The 15,012-nt window shown below is 37.3% G+C and overlaps 1 protein-coding gene across 1 annotated transcript; it reads right to left on the bottom strand.

Moving 5' to 3' along the window:
* Positions 1-6,159: 6,159 nt before the first annotated feature.
* LOC146168553 (importin subunit alpha-1-like) lies at positions 6,160-14,002 on the bottom strand. The gene is made up of 11 exons (XM_083383932.1): positions 13,812-14,002; positions 11,836-11,967; positions 11,245-11,438; positions 10,643-10,787; positions 10,358-10,468; positions 10,066-10,197; positions 9,146-9,337; positions 8,390-8,566; positions 8,097-8,246; positions 7,144-7,326; positions 6,160-6,505 (listed from the first exon to the last, which is right to left on the bottom strand). Exons 1-11 carry the CDS (start codon positions 13,872-13,874, stop codon positions 6,401-6,403), a joined length of 1,584 nt encoding a protein of 527 aa, XP_083240058.1. The 5' UTR covers positions 13,875-14,002; the 3' UTR covers positions 6,160-6,400.
* Between the last annotated feature and the right edge of the window lie 1,010 nt (positions 14,003-15,012).

A 15,012-nucleotide genomic window follows, 5' to 3' on the forward strand; every position in this document is an offset into this window, starting at 1 on the left:
AATGTAAAAATCTGTGGCTCTTTCTAATTGGAAAGCAGAAAGTAAAAGGAAAAACAGTCTACAAACCCGCATACCACAATGCACATTATTTAAGTTAGGGTGTCGGTTAGCATTTGGGTGTGGGTGGGTCCAGTATTATTATTAATATCCGAAATTTCCAATCTAGATTTATTACTGCTGCATAAACAGCACCCCGCGCAATATTTATCCAGCTAACAATGTAATTTAAATATGGTTTGGTGAAATGTGGTAGGATTGCTATGTCATGTGTGCAAAATAACATTATTGCACAACTGCACACCTCAAAATTTGGTGCAGCAAACCCTATAGATCTCGGTGTGATGAGTTATGAAATGCAGACTGTATGAACTGTAGTTTGTGTGAATAGGCAATCTGAATTTTGGGAGTAATTTTTGTGACACGATTTTTTACATTACCCTTGTTTTAAAAGTTAATGGGGACCTGCAATATTTTCAGAAAACAAAACAGTTGAACCAGCTATTCCAAAATGTAAGTGTTTTACATTACGGTCATTTTAAAATTTGCAGCATTCATGATAGTGATATTTCGATGATTGTTGTTATTTGCTAAATAACTTAACAGATTTACATACAACGCATTAATTTATGAAATGGCGAAAAATGTACAACTACTTCTGCCACGCACCTACTCTACCAAACAAATAGTTTTAAAATTTATCTATTTCGCATTTCATGCTTGAACCTTGAATTCTTGCATCACAACTTTCAGGGTTTTTCCCTATAGTGAACTATGTTTGAAATAAATTTATGTAATGAGCAAAATTATATAACGGACTGGATATACTTTTTTCGTACAAAGTTTTTTCACTTGATTATTCTTTAAATTAAACTACGGTTAATCATATTTATTGTATCGGAGTCCCTTGCCCGGCTGTTTGTGTGTGTATTTAGATTCAATCTTTTAATAACGGTTGAAATCACTTTGGCTGTTTAAAGAGATTTAAACCAATGAGTGGAAAGTTGGGGAAAATGGCGAATTTGTTTGGTCGTCTGTCACGCTCTGATGCATATAAAGAAACAACAAAGTTTCAAGGTCGTAGAGCAGTTCTTAAAATTTTTTAGTTTCGTTCACCCCTAGCATCTATCTCTAGATTTCATTCACCCTTGTCTCATGATATGATAAAACTATCTCGTCTAAATATAACAGCACAAAATGACTTAGGTTGTTTCGATTTTTTTTAAAACCAACTCAAGCTAAGTTTTACCAACGACATATATGTCGTTGGTTTTACCATTGTAAATCTACAATTTCTCGAGTCCAGGAATATAAAGCTAAAAAAGCACAAAACAAAGTCACCAAATTGTTGTGCTTATACTAGGGCTACCATATTTTTAGTACCGAAAAAGAGGACATATTTTGCCTGCAAGTAAAACGAAAATAGAATTGTTACGTTTGAGAAATACGTGCCATATGCACAACTTTTTTCAGCAGCGGCACCCTTTGTAATTTTCCTATGACTTGCACCCCTACGAAAAAAAGATTTTTTAATTTAAAATCACTGAGACAACTTAAAAAATAGTGTAGTTTGTTGTCGGTCAAAATTGGATTTAATTGGTTGAAATATTGTTGAAATATGAAAAAAATTGGATTTAATTGGTTGAATTAGCGCTAAACTGTAAAATCAGGAGGCTTTTCGCAAAACATTTCGTCCCCCTGTTGCTAGCCTGTTATTATAAAATATGGATAAAAAATAGTTCGAACAGTGTATAACTTTTATCGTTTATCTATAAGTTAGAAAAATTAAAATTAAATAGGGCCGTTATACCTTCGATGATATGAAAACATGGAATGGCACTCAAAGAGACTTTGTGCTCAACAAAGTAAACGAAATTAGATAACAGAAGATTCGCAAATTATTTTTTGGTACCGTAGTTTTAATGTTAAAGTTGGCAAAAAGAGTTTGTACAGCGCTGTAGGAGTGGTGTACAACCAAAACGAAAACGATACCATTAGAATCATAGCAAAAAATTTAAATATTAACTTAGAGCTCGCCTCCCCCCCTACGAATTGCTTCGAGCGCCCATACAAATCCTTTAGTATTTTTGGAAATAAATACAACCTCAAGCCAAGTATAAGCAACTAACTCGAAATGCGAAAAAAGAGGACATTTGGGCATTTTTAAGCGTCCTTGGAGGACCATTCAGTTTTCTTAAGAAAAGGGGACAAATCCTTCTAAAATAGACGACATATGGTAGGCCTAACTCATACACTCAGTGCAAACCAAGTTAACTCTTACAATAAGCAAAAAAACACCAAAAAACAACAGGTTTTAGTCGATTTACTTCAAAAAGTTGTTTACTAGTGACTATAGGATGCTCCTGAACTTTCGTTAACCCTTATCCACCCCTTTTGGTTGGTTCACCCCTGCAAAAACTTTATTCACCCTGGGGTGAACTATTCACCACTTTAAGAAACACTGTCGTAGAGTAGACTCGTAGTTCTGTTTGTATTGTGCCATAAACAGCCTCTGATTGGTACAGGGTTAAGCACCTTTTTTGCCTAGGATCGCCAAAAAAAGTCTTGAACAGATTGGCATGCCTATTCAACCCTGATTTGAGTTCAGGCTAAGTCATTTAGCCGCGGTCCTACCACAACGAACATTATTTGGGTTAGGGTGTTGTGCGGGTTTGGGTTTGGGTAGGTTAATCAGCAATATTGTTAATGAATAACAATAATACTTGATACGCCATCAACCAAACACTAACCAAAACCCTGATCAAAATATTGTGCTATGCTTTAATAATTGTTTTAACGCTGTGGTAGGATTCTAGACCAAAACCGTACCACAACGAAGCGAGCCGAAATTAAAATATTCAAAGAAGAATCCTACCACAATTTTGTCTGGGGGTGATATTGCTATTTGGGTAAGGGTGAGCGAGTTGGTGGGTGTATCTTTATTAAATTTATTTCTTGTTGCAATTTTTATTGCACAATTCGTTTCGTTACTGTAAAAAACCGGTAGGATTCTAGACCAGCGCCCAATTTTTTTCTAAAGAAACTGTTTTGATTCCAATTTATGTAAATAGTTTATTGTGGAAATCCCTCACAGGCTCCAAGTTGACTACCTAATCAAAAATGTGTCTTGGCCCTGTAAAATAGTTCCTAAATAAACGCCGTTGTACCAATAGTATGTATCAGTAGACTATATCCTAATGTTACTCTTTATGATAGAAATACTTGAATCTTCCCAATTATATTTATCAACCACATTGACAAATTATGTCACAAATGTGCTGTCTGCCAAACTGTGACAATAGAGCACCTGTTGTGTCTCTATTTCATGTCCCCTGCAAAAAGTTTTGTAAAAATGATCAAGTTGAATGGATTACTAACCTGGAAAAGATTAAATTAGGATTTCGGAACCACTGCAAATCTTGGGTTTATATAAACGAGATGCTGTAAGGATTTGTTCTAGTCACTTTTATTCACCTGATATAATATCAAGTAAGCAAGTTTTTTTTTTCAGTAATTAAAAAAAAAATTAAATAATTTGGTATGTAAATAGGATTTTAGACATTTGCTCTATAGTAATCTTTTTAAGTTATAAAATTAATTAATATTATTTTTTTACTATTATCTAGGAGGAAATAGAAGGGAATTGAAAAATAGAGCAATTCCAAAATTACAATTGCCAATAAAACAAATTGGCCAACTATTCATAATCATTCGTTTGCTAAGTGGAAGGAGAGCAGTAGCAACTTGACGCCGTTAGAAAGAAAGAAAATGTTTTTGAGCCAACAAACATATAAAGGGCTTGTCATTACAACAAAAAGTATGGTTGAATTAGTGAAATTCCTTATTCCGTTAATCCCTAAAAATTCATATATAATAACAAAAAGAATAAACCAAGATCCGTTGGAAGCCTATTTTGGAAAAATGCGCCAGCTTGGTCGCCGCAATGAAATGCCTGATATTATTCAACACAGCCAGTTTGAAAATAAAATTTCTTGTAAAAAACAGATTAAGTCTGTTAAGGGTTTGTAGCGTTATAAGTAATAATTAGTGGATAATTTGGAATTTATTGTATTGTGTATTTATCAAATATGTTGCGATTTATGATTTGTCACTTTTTCACGCCTTTTACCAAACACTCGCTGTCACACTGAGAACAAAGCATTCGGCTGTTTCACACATGAGAAATGTTATATCGTGACACATACTTCCGTAACAGATAAAAGTATTTCACTTGTGTGAACGCGTTATTGTTAAAGTTCCCGGCTGCCAAAAAGGCTCCGGGTTATAAATCATTTCCGCTTTTTGGTGTTGCCTTTCCTCTTTTATGCAAACTTTCAACTTTTATATGCGAAAGCTTATATCAATATGTCCAGTCTTGTCTAGTCAATACAGTGAGTGGTTGTGCTTGCCGGCATTTGCCGGCTTGCCCATAATAGCCAACAAAAACTGTGTGGATTTGTAATCAGACTACAGCAATACTTATTGAAGCAATAGCGAGGTTGATTGGTCGAGGCAAATTAGCTTAATGAGACTTGCAATTAAACCCGCCTGCTTCAGGTTCAAATGTGCATCATTGTATCAATTGGAAAGATGGTGCTACCTCTAATGCAAAACTACCTAAAAGAAGAAAGCTTTCTGTATCAAAATTTCAGTCATCAGTTTAGGCACGTAAGATGTATGCAGATATAATATGGCTATTGGCGAAAGGTCCTACTTCAAAAGACCTAATGACTGCAAATGGTTCTGACCCCCCTTTTGTAAGTGATATTGCCGTTTGTTGTTCGTTTTTGTCGTGGTTTAACAAACTGTTCGATGCGGCGTGCTTTTTAAGTAATAGGGTCACGCGTCTTAATCTAATGCGAAACCAAAATCGAGCGCAAACCTCGTTTTTCGTCTTTTGTTTTGTCGACCGTAAACGCTGGTTAGTTTTTCTCTTTCGTTATTTGTTTAGGTTGACTAACTAGCAACGGTGTATATTCGACAATTGACAACGCTAAGTCAAACCTTCTTTTTTTTCTCGCGCTAAAAAACGTCGAGCTATACGCAGTATGTTCCTCGCTAATCGGTCTCTGCGCTAATATCCGAAGTTGGGTTAACATCGATATTTGTTTAACTGAAGCAGATTTTTAAAAGGAGGTATAATAGTGACTGTCCTGCGCGTTTCAAAGTCTCCATTTTTAAGTAATGATAGTTAACGCAAAATTATGCTCTTTAAGCATACTCTAAGACCACGTGCTAGGTGTGCAATGGACACAACTTATTTTCCTTCAACCACAGCTTGCAATTTAGCTGACTTGGCACACGGCTCAGCGCAGATGTTGCGCTAATCGTGGCATAATAACACCCGGAAAAAAACGATCTTCGTTTAGTATTGCAGGTGGCGGAAGGCGTGCTTGTAGTTTAGCGCTCAGAACTTGAAAACTGCGCTGCTGATAGTCGAACTATGTGTGATTTTACCACAATTAATCACACATATTTCACGGTCTTGGTTTGTTTTTCTGCCTGAAGTTAACGATTGCACACCGTGGTTTCGCAGCGTGCGCCTGACAAGATTGTCGCCGACGCACGTGGTCGCTTTTGCTGGACGTATTTGGCTGTTTCTGATTAGTTTTTTTATCACGTCTTGCAATCACCATTCTATGACGCCATACTGCCACTGTTTTATGACGTCATTATCATTAACGTCAGACGAAAAATATGGGAATTCCCTAAGTTGCAAATTTAGGACCCCCTGTTTTTCTGTTACGACCCTGATTGTCCCACCTGGAAATTTTTTTGCGGGCGCCCCTGGTCGGCAACCTTTTTCGCAATGCGGACGGGTGTAAAACAGAAATTTTGTCGCGAACCCTTAAAAAAACAAATGTTCAGTAAAGGAAATTTATTACAACTTCTTTTAATGCGAACTTTAAGCTTGTTTTAGAGATTCTACCATGTAGGAATTAAAGAACTTAATGAAAAAAACCTGCTACTCACCGGTAAAAAACTTCTTGCGGACCGGCGTTATAACACGTGTTGTTATCCGGAATAGATTTAACTCCGATAATGTGATGTCGGTGATACTCTCTGTACTAAACTATTTCAGGTTACTTTTTGGACCTGCTTTAAACTACTAAGGCTACCATTGCCCCATTCTTAACCGACAGCAACAAGTATGTTCGTATCGTCTAATTTAAATGGCCATGAACTACATTAAAGAAATTTTGACGAAAAAAGAACAACAGAAGAAAAGGAAAAGTTCACCACTCAAGCTGTAGAGACACAATCGGCTGCGGTGGCTGGAAACGAAAAACGGAAGCAAATATAACTAATCAAGCAGTGAGTAAGCAGGAGATTTGGAAACTATACAAGGCTGCTACAGGCAGAGATACAACACTTTGGCAGCTGGCACGGACTTTGAGCGGCTTTAAAGGCGAAATCCTCCGGCCGGTGTAGCGGACTGGCCTTTGTTAAACTCGAAGTAGCTGTTGTTCTCGGTTGTTTGTGGGGCGATATTTTCAGCTTCGTCGTCCTGAGAAATAAAACGGTTTAGTTTCGTATATCATCAGCATCGTTAATTGACACCGCTGTAAATATTTGTTAGCATGAAATGCTAAAAAAAGCTAAACGAAGTCTAGTTACAGCAGAAGCAAGTATAGCAATTTTTATAATGCGGCAATTAAAGCACAGTTAGTGTAAGGCAGTGCTTCTCACAACCTATTGGTCGCGACCCGAAATTGGGTCGCTGTTTGATTTGGTTGGGTCGCCGACCGCAGTAGCTAACATGCTTATACTAATTGAGATTGGTTCTGATAAAGATTTCTCAATTAAGAAAATTAAGGAAGCAATATAAATAATGTCTTATAATAATTATTAAAATTAGAAATTCTTTATGCCAATGACTATTTTTGTTCGCTTACAAGAAAAAAACAATTGGGTCGCCAAAGCTTAGTTGTCATACTTAGCTTAATATTTGGGTCGCCGCAAAAAAAGGTTAAGAAGCACTGGTATGTAAGGCAACGGAGGACGACAGATATCATACCACACCCGTTAGAGATAAATTTGGCAAACTGGATAGCCACGTCTTCCTTCAGCAGCACAACATTCCAATTGAAAAGACTGTTTTTTGGGACTATGTATCACATTTAGCAGCCGAACATATTATCTTACTTCTGCACTGAAAAATCGATCAATGAGACCGAGCGCCATATTGTAGACGGTCTCGTTCTCGTGTTCTTGGAGGCCCTCGATCTTGTCCACTCCTCCGCAGGCCTCGATGGCGCAGCACATGTCCTCCAGCTGGCCAACCTTCTCCGCTGTTAGCAGCATGTTGGAAACGCCGTCCAAGCAAACCTGCGCAGGAAAGGTCCCAGTCCGTTATTAATAAGTCCCAGTGGCAGTGTTGCGGCGAGTGTTTAATGATAAATCGTTTAGGCCGTGACGAACTTTCCATTTAAAAAAAAGCACTGTGGTCACAGTTTTATGTTTTTTTATAGAATGCCGATTTTATCTCTGATCAGTTTAATTACCAGCCTAAACTTTTGGAACAAAATTGAGATGTTTTGAGAGCGGTGACAAATTTTAGAAGCAGGTAATGTTGGCGTAATATTAGCAGACAACGACCCAAAACAAATTGGTTATTACGAAAAAAGTGATTGTTAGTTGCAGGGCTGGGGAGCCACCGTAAAATAGAATTAGCTACGGCTCCAGCTCCGGAGTCGTAAAACTCAATCCTTTGGCTCCGGCTCCAGCTCCGGAGTAGTAAAACTCGTATCCTTTGGCTCCGGAGCCATTAAGCACACACCCAATGACTCCAGCTCTAGTGCCACCAGTCACTTATTCAATGGCAAGTTTTAAAAAATTGCTTTTGACTAACTAACGTTGGAGATGGAACAAAATATAATTTCTTAGCTTTAGCATCACAAATTGAAAAAGGGCTCCGGCTCCACAAAAATAATAAAAAGGGCTCCGGCTCCACAAAAATAATAAAAATGGCTCTGGCTCCACAAAAAAATAATAAAAAGGGCTCCGGCTCTGGCTCCAGAGAAAATGCTTAGCTCCGGGCTCCAGCTCCGACTCCCCAGCCCTGGTTAGTTGGTGCGAAACAGGGTGTGTTGACTTGCCTGCAAAATTTTGGGCTCCTTTACTTCGAGCATGCCGCAAAGACCTCCGATAGCGTCGTTATTAGCCAGGTAGACGAGCTGTTCCACTGAAGCGCCCGAGGTATAATTGGTCACCGCCCAACACGCCTCTTTCTGAGTTTTGTGGTCCGCCTTAACACAAAATCAAAAAATCAAAAAATGTTATTGGAATTGATTTTCTGACATTATAAATAAGTGCAGAAAAAACATCTTTGTTTATTATTGATTCCACTGTATGGATACAACACAATATTAATGCCGCTAAAACTGATCACCGTTTTAAGCAGTTCGATGAGCATCGGAATAAGTTTGGCGTCGATAACGGCTTGGATTTGGCTCTGGGTGCCAGCCGTTATGTTGCTCAACGTCCAGGCCGCTTCCTTCTGTATGGTCGGCTTGGGGTGGCCTAGCAATTTAGGGAAAGCGTCAAGCGCCCCCTGGTCGATCACCCGCTGAGAAAGAAAAAAAACAAAGTGTGAAGAGTGTTCCTTGTTAACCCTGAATATTTGGAATAAAGCATAGATTGAATTTTTTTTTTCATTAATTTTATTTCCACAATTAGTTTTCCAAAATTCGGATACTTTGACCAAGAAGGGAAAAGTATATTCAACATTCAATTGTGACGTATTTCACAGGACCGTATTAAACAGGAATCACCGTATTAATTGTTCTCTCTAAATCTAAAACCTATGTTGCAACCTGCAGCGTAGTTTCACTTGGCAGTCGACTACTCTTTCAGTTTAAAGCTTTACGTGGATTTTAAGACATACGGATAAGGTTGGTTAGCTCTTTGTTTTTCTTTAGAACAACTATTCCTTGAAAAGCATAATAAGCTTATTGTAAGCTATAATTTAAAATTGTGAGAGTGAAAAGTTTTAAATCAAAGAATTTTGCAAGAAGCCTCAATATTTTATTACAATTAGTAAACTTGCAGGTAAAAGAGCAGCGTGTTTTTTCAATTTTAGCATAATATGCAATCCCGCAGGCTTAGGTTATAGAAGTATGTAAAATAAAAAGCAAGTTCCAACCACCTGCGTTTGAACGTCGGTGCCAGTGACAATGTTGCCAATGACTCTGAGCACAGGAGTGAGCAGCATACCATCGTCGGCGGTTGACAGGAGCCCAACCAGCTTCTCAACCACCCCGGTTTTCTGCACGATTTCGATGCGGTCGTTCGGGCCGTCGGTTATGTAGCTTAGAGCCCAACACACGTCCGTTTTTACCTGGCAACGGAATTGTAAATTTGTAACGATTTGTTTTAATTTCGGGCATCAAATGCAACATGACCAATTAGGTTGATGCGATTCGAATAAGACCATACGAACAATGCATTAGCGAACGTATGCCTGCTGAACTGATAGGCTAGCTTTACACTTTGCGCATCCATTTTGTTTACAATTCAGTGGTTGACAAGCATTTTTATTTCGGAGCCCAATTTTTTTACAAAACAATTCGTCACACACTGTGTGCCATAAAAACTTTTTTGTATCCTAGAACAAACGAGTGTAATACTTGGTGACAAATTTGTCAGACAGGGATAATAAAAAACAAAGGAGTCCTATATTTTTTCGAGGTGCAAGAAACTTTATGCGTATAATTATCTTAGTAAAACAAAACATGTATAATTGCAACATTTTCAAATAGCTCTATGGCTCATTGAAAATAGCCTTGCGACCTATAACGGGTTTTATTGATATTACTAACGTTATTAAGAGTTATATAGATTGACAGGAGTTTTGACGTTAATGTTCTGCTCAGCTAAAGCTCTGGCAATGACCCACAGCCTGGAAACCAATGCAAAGTTTACATCAACCTATTTTTTCTATTCATTCATACAGTTGAACGAATTCTTGTCAAAAATAAAATTTCATTGTCTCTTCAGTAATAAACTTTTTTTTCTTTTTTGTTATAACTTCGGGACCTACAAAAGGTTTTCATATATATATGCTACCTGAATGTCGTCCACTTGTACAAGACGAACAACAGTTGGCAGAAGTTGCACAACGTAAGGGAGAGCGGTGTGAGGGTTTTTGTTGCGGCAAAGATTCGAAACGGTCCAGGTGAGATTTTGGAGGAAAGATCCCTGAAAAAAATGCAGAACAATTAGAAAGTTAGGATACCATTCTACACAGAAGATTTACATCAAAATTTCATCAATAGTTATCTTCCAACACACATTAAAATGGATTTAATGAAGTTCTAGTACAACTTCACATATATATATGAACAAAAGATTGATTTACTGAAGCATCTGTTGATACAAGGTTAATCAGAGGCTTGACGATTCCCTTTTCAAGAACATAGTCCCTCATTGAAGCCCCGTCGCCAGCAATATTTCCAAGAGCCCACATAGCCTGGACAAGAATAATAAAATATTAGTCGTGGAAGAATGCTGCTAGCCTGCTACTATTTCTTTTTAATAGTTCAGCAAAGAGTGATAAATTTTAAAGGTAGTTATGTTAAAAACACATCATACTTGTAACACTTATAAGGATTAAATTTATATTTCAGTATTGCCCAACACTCACTTGTTCGACAACATTTTTGTTTGAGTTGCTTAACAGACCAATAAGATTTGGCACGGCACCACTGTGAACAACTGCCATTGTCTGTTCGCTGTTGCCAGATGCGATGTTAGTGAGAGCCCATGCTGCTTCAAATAACATGTTTGGACTGCAAGAGAATTATTTAAACAAATTACATTGTTAGCGTTTTTTAATTTTGGTAATGTGTACCAGAAACATAGATCATGGTCATCAAACAATATGCATTAAAGAAAAAAAAAAATTAAATATATTGTACTGGTCTAGATTCAACCTGGGTGTAAGACTCTGTACTATGCCAAGTAGTAAGCAAATTAAAGGTTTTAAATATTTTCTAAGAATATATTCACAATCAGGGTTTTTTTAAGGTTTGGTTTGGGTGACCGCTTAGTAGTTTTAAGAGACCGCAAGTGTTTCATTTAAATACCAAAAAGTTGCAAGTCCAAAATTTGGGAAACCGCTGGAGAAATTTGGGGACCGTTTCGGTTCCCCAAAACACCTTGAAAAAACACTGTTCACAATCACAGTTTTCAATTAACAACAAAAAAGATTAGCCATTTTTAACAAAACCAACATGGTATGCTTACTTGTGATCCCATTTCAAGAACTCCACCAGTTTAGCCACAATGTTAGCTTCAACCATTTTGTTGATGGGTGGGTGGCGTTCTCTTGAGAGAATCTTTCTTGCATTTTGTGTGCAAATATACTGCTGCTGAGGTTGAGAGTCATCATTAATTCCTTTAACGATTTCATCAAATTCCATCACTACTCCCGTAATATCCTGAAGAAAATCAGAACCCAGTTCCATTTAAACATACAATTAGTTCTACAACATAAATTCTTGAAATATTTAAGTTGCTATATGTGACTCTAAATAGCTGCTAAAATAAATTAATGTGATTTGTGTTGGCTCAATACTACACTAAAATCAATTCCAGATTAAGCAGAGCACGCAAACTTAAGAAATAAATAGAAAATCGACCACAAAAATCTAATATATCTCTTAATTGTTCTTCAGATGTTAACCAGAATGACAATTTAATTCATGCGAGTATGTAAGATATGATAAAAAATATAAAATCAGACTCAAAAACATTGTCATGAAACACAATCATGTAGCATTATTATTGCATTCCTGATATATGTTTTTGTACTTAAAAAAATACAGTTAAACATACCTGGCAGTTGATTTCTTTTAGGGGACTAGTGTTGAGGTCTTCCATGTTAATGTTTCTTCTTTTCAGCATTTGCTCATCACGCTTTCCCTTTCGAAGTTGAACATTGCTCTCTTGTCTCTTCTTCCGAAGGTTCTAAAGTTACCAAATGACGATGTTTAAAGAAATATATGTAGAAACATGCATTTTCCAACTATACCCTTCTTACCACTTTAAACTAGACAGTGGATAACATTTATTGTGCATTCAAAAGCATTTTTCTACATATTTTATGTGACCATATCCATATGCCAGCCCTCTGAGGAGTCACAGGGCAGATTATATTTAAATAACACAAAGAGTATACACTGTATACTATACAGTTAACAGCAAAATTAAGTTTGGCATCATTTCTATGGTGTATGATGATGGTAAAATTATGCCCGGGATCAAAAGAAAACGTTGGCACGGCAAGAAATAAAATAGGTCTGTCACTTAAAACTTGATCGTTACTATGCAGAATGTCATGGTAGTTCAGGCCAATGAAAGACACACACACATATGTGTTTAATAACAACTGTAATCTAGCCCCTCGGAAGCTGCTTTATGACCAACGATTACGGCTTCCGTATCAATAGTACAACGAAAAGCCATCGCAGACTCGCCGAATCTGTCAATCTATGATGCAAGCAGAGCAAGCCAGAAAAACAACTGGCCTGCAGTGAGGTTTGAACTCACGACCTCCGGTCAAGCCGGGACCGTCGCTCTACCAACTGAGCTATGCAGGCTCGGAGAGGGGAGAGTCAAGAAACAACCACACGCCAATACTTGCACATTCTGTTAGTACAAGCTACTTCACATTGGGGGAACATCGGCCGTATCAATCAATGAAAGACACACACATATATGTGTTTAATAACAACTGTGATCTAGCCCCTCGGAAGCTGCTTTATTTTTGGCTTATGGTTGTTTCTCGACTCGCTCCTCTCTGAGCCTGCATAGCTCAGTTGGTAGAGCGACGGTCCCGGCTTGACCGGAGGTCGTCAGTTCGAACCTCACTGCAGGCCAGTTGTTTTAATGGCTTGCTCTGCTGGCATCATAGATCGACAGATTCGGCGAGTCTGCAATGGCTTTTCGGTGTACTGTAGTTCAGGCCAGTGTGGAAAGTATGGGAATCTGGGTGACCGCCAGACTGGAAACTTAAAATTTTGCAGCTTAAAATTGCGCAGCTGTAATAAGGTTTCCTCCCAAATTTGCGTGGCTGTAATAACGTTGTTTGTAAAATTCACACGACTGAAACTAGAGTACTATACAGAAAACCGTAAGCACAACATAGCTTTTTGCATTTGAGCGATATTTCGCGGCTGACCGCATTTTATGTTAGTTTTACATGAAATGCGCGGCTATGACCGTGGCTGAGTGGGAAATGGCCTTAATTTCCAACCTGGGGTGACAGGGTGCATGTAAAAAAAGTGCACCTCGGGAGCACAGTTATGATTTTCCAATGGACTCTGTATTGTATACATTGCACTGTAAATGTATGCCAATATGTAAAGGGTGCACAAGCGTTATTTTGCAGTTTCAATTATTTCAGGGTGGACTTTTAAAAGGTTGAAAAACTCTAGGGTGCACTTGCCATACTTTTGGGTGCATGGCCGAACAAAAATCATGTTGACCGATTGCAACAATGGTAAAAAATTGCACCCTGCTACTCTAACATACCGCAAAATAAAGTGCATATTTCTTTAAGGTTGCACGCTTAGTCTGTTAATAAAAAATGACAGGTATACTTTCCATAGTAGTGCGGACCTTATTCCTCCATTACAATGCCTGGGTATACAATTTTACAGAAAAATTAGCACAATTTACTAAAATCGGGTGTGATGAATCGCATTGAAATCTTGGGCGAACAGAATACAGGCTGGTAGAGGATGTTCATTCAAAAAGTTAAGGGTAAAAATATTCAAAATATTTTACCAAAGACAAAAAATATTTCTTACATCAGTAGTATTGCTCTTGTTTTTGTAGTAGTTTTGACGGTTTTGAGCATTGGCAAGCGACATCTTTTAAGGCTTAAAATTGTTTCAAAAACAAACTCAAAAAAATTAAACTTAATTATGTGTCTAGTGTCTGAGATTGAGTTCTTCACACTGTTAATAAACGATAGTCACTACAATGTCCAAAGTTATAGGAAACTACAAATAGAAAACGGAAGTTAGCGGAGAGCTATCCCATAAATCAAACCAAAAAAATTTAACAAACACGATTCTAGCACAATAGCTTTTTATAAAGACAGCTGTAAATTTTACTCTTTAAAACTCGTGGCAAATTTTCAAGCATTTTCATTGGTTGCGACAATTTATGGTAACCTGGTCTTAATGCAGAGTGTAAAAATTAAAAAAGGATTTTTGAAACATATCTGATGTTTTTTGAAACTTATACGATATAAAAAATTTTTGTGCGAAATAAAAATTTTATCTTCGTTTTAATACAAAAATAAAAGGCACTTTAAAACTGTACACTTTTCGGCCATGGAAGCGGGCCACCACTCATGAAAGCTTGACAACCACTGCCGACGCTTTTAAAAACACAATTTCCGCTCAATTTATCCAAATAAAGCAAGGGTGAATCAAGAAATCACTTTAGAAGGGATTTTTTTATTTCCAGAAGATTTGCAAACCTCATTTTAATATAATTAAGCTACACTTCATTACGCCCTAACGAAGGGGTATCGGTTTCCGCTTTCGATAATCATAGGTCTATTATATAAAGATTTTGCATCATTGGTGTGCTTTTTGTATTGAAAATAACAACTCTCAAAATACAAACTTTCACAAATTAAACTCAATGTGTGAATTTTAAGGTCACTTTTTATGCAGTAGCATTTATACGTAGCTTTGTGACGTGACAAAAAAAATTATGACCTTCCTACCAAAAGGAACTTCTTTGCGTTCAAGTTCAATCGTTATAGAAGCACATTTCTACTAGAAACCGTAAATAAATGCTGGGTCCGCCCTGTCCTGTCCTATACTTTCATATAGTTCATGATCATTTCATTAAATATCTTTATATAGCGCGTTTTACGCCTAATCAAGAGAAACTACGCCAACATTAACCAGAACACACCTTCGTTTTATTGTCTTACGGTTAACTAGGTCTGACTTTACCATCGTGCACTTTACCACAGAGAAAAAAAAATGC

This window comes from Ascidiella aspersa, chromosome 1, assembly GCF_963924565.1.
Source record: "Ascidiella aspersa chromosome 1, kaAscAspe10.2, whole genome shotgun sequence".
Classification (NCBI taxonomy): Eukaryota; Metazoa; Chordata; class Ascidiacea; order Phlebobranchia; family Ascidiidae; genus Ascidiella; species Ascidiella aspersa.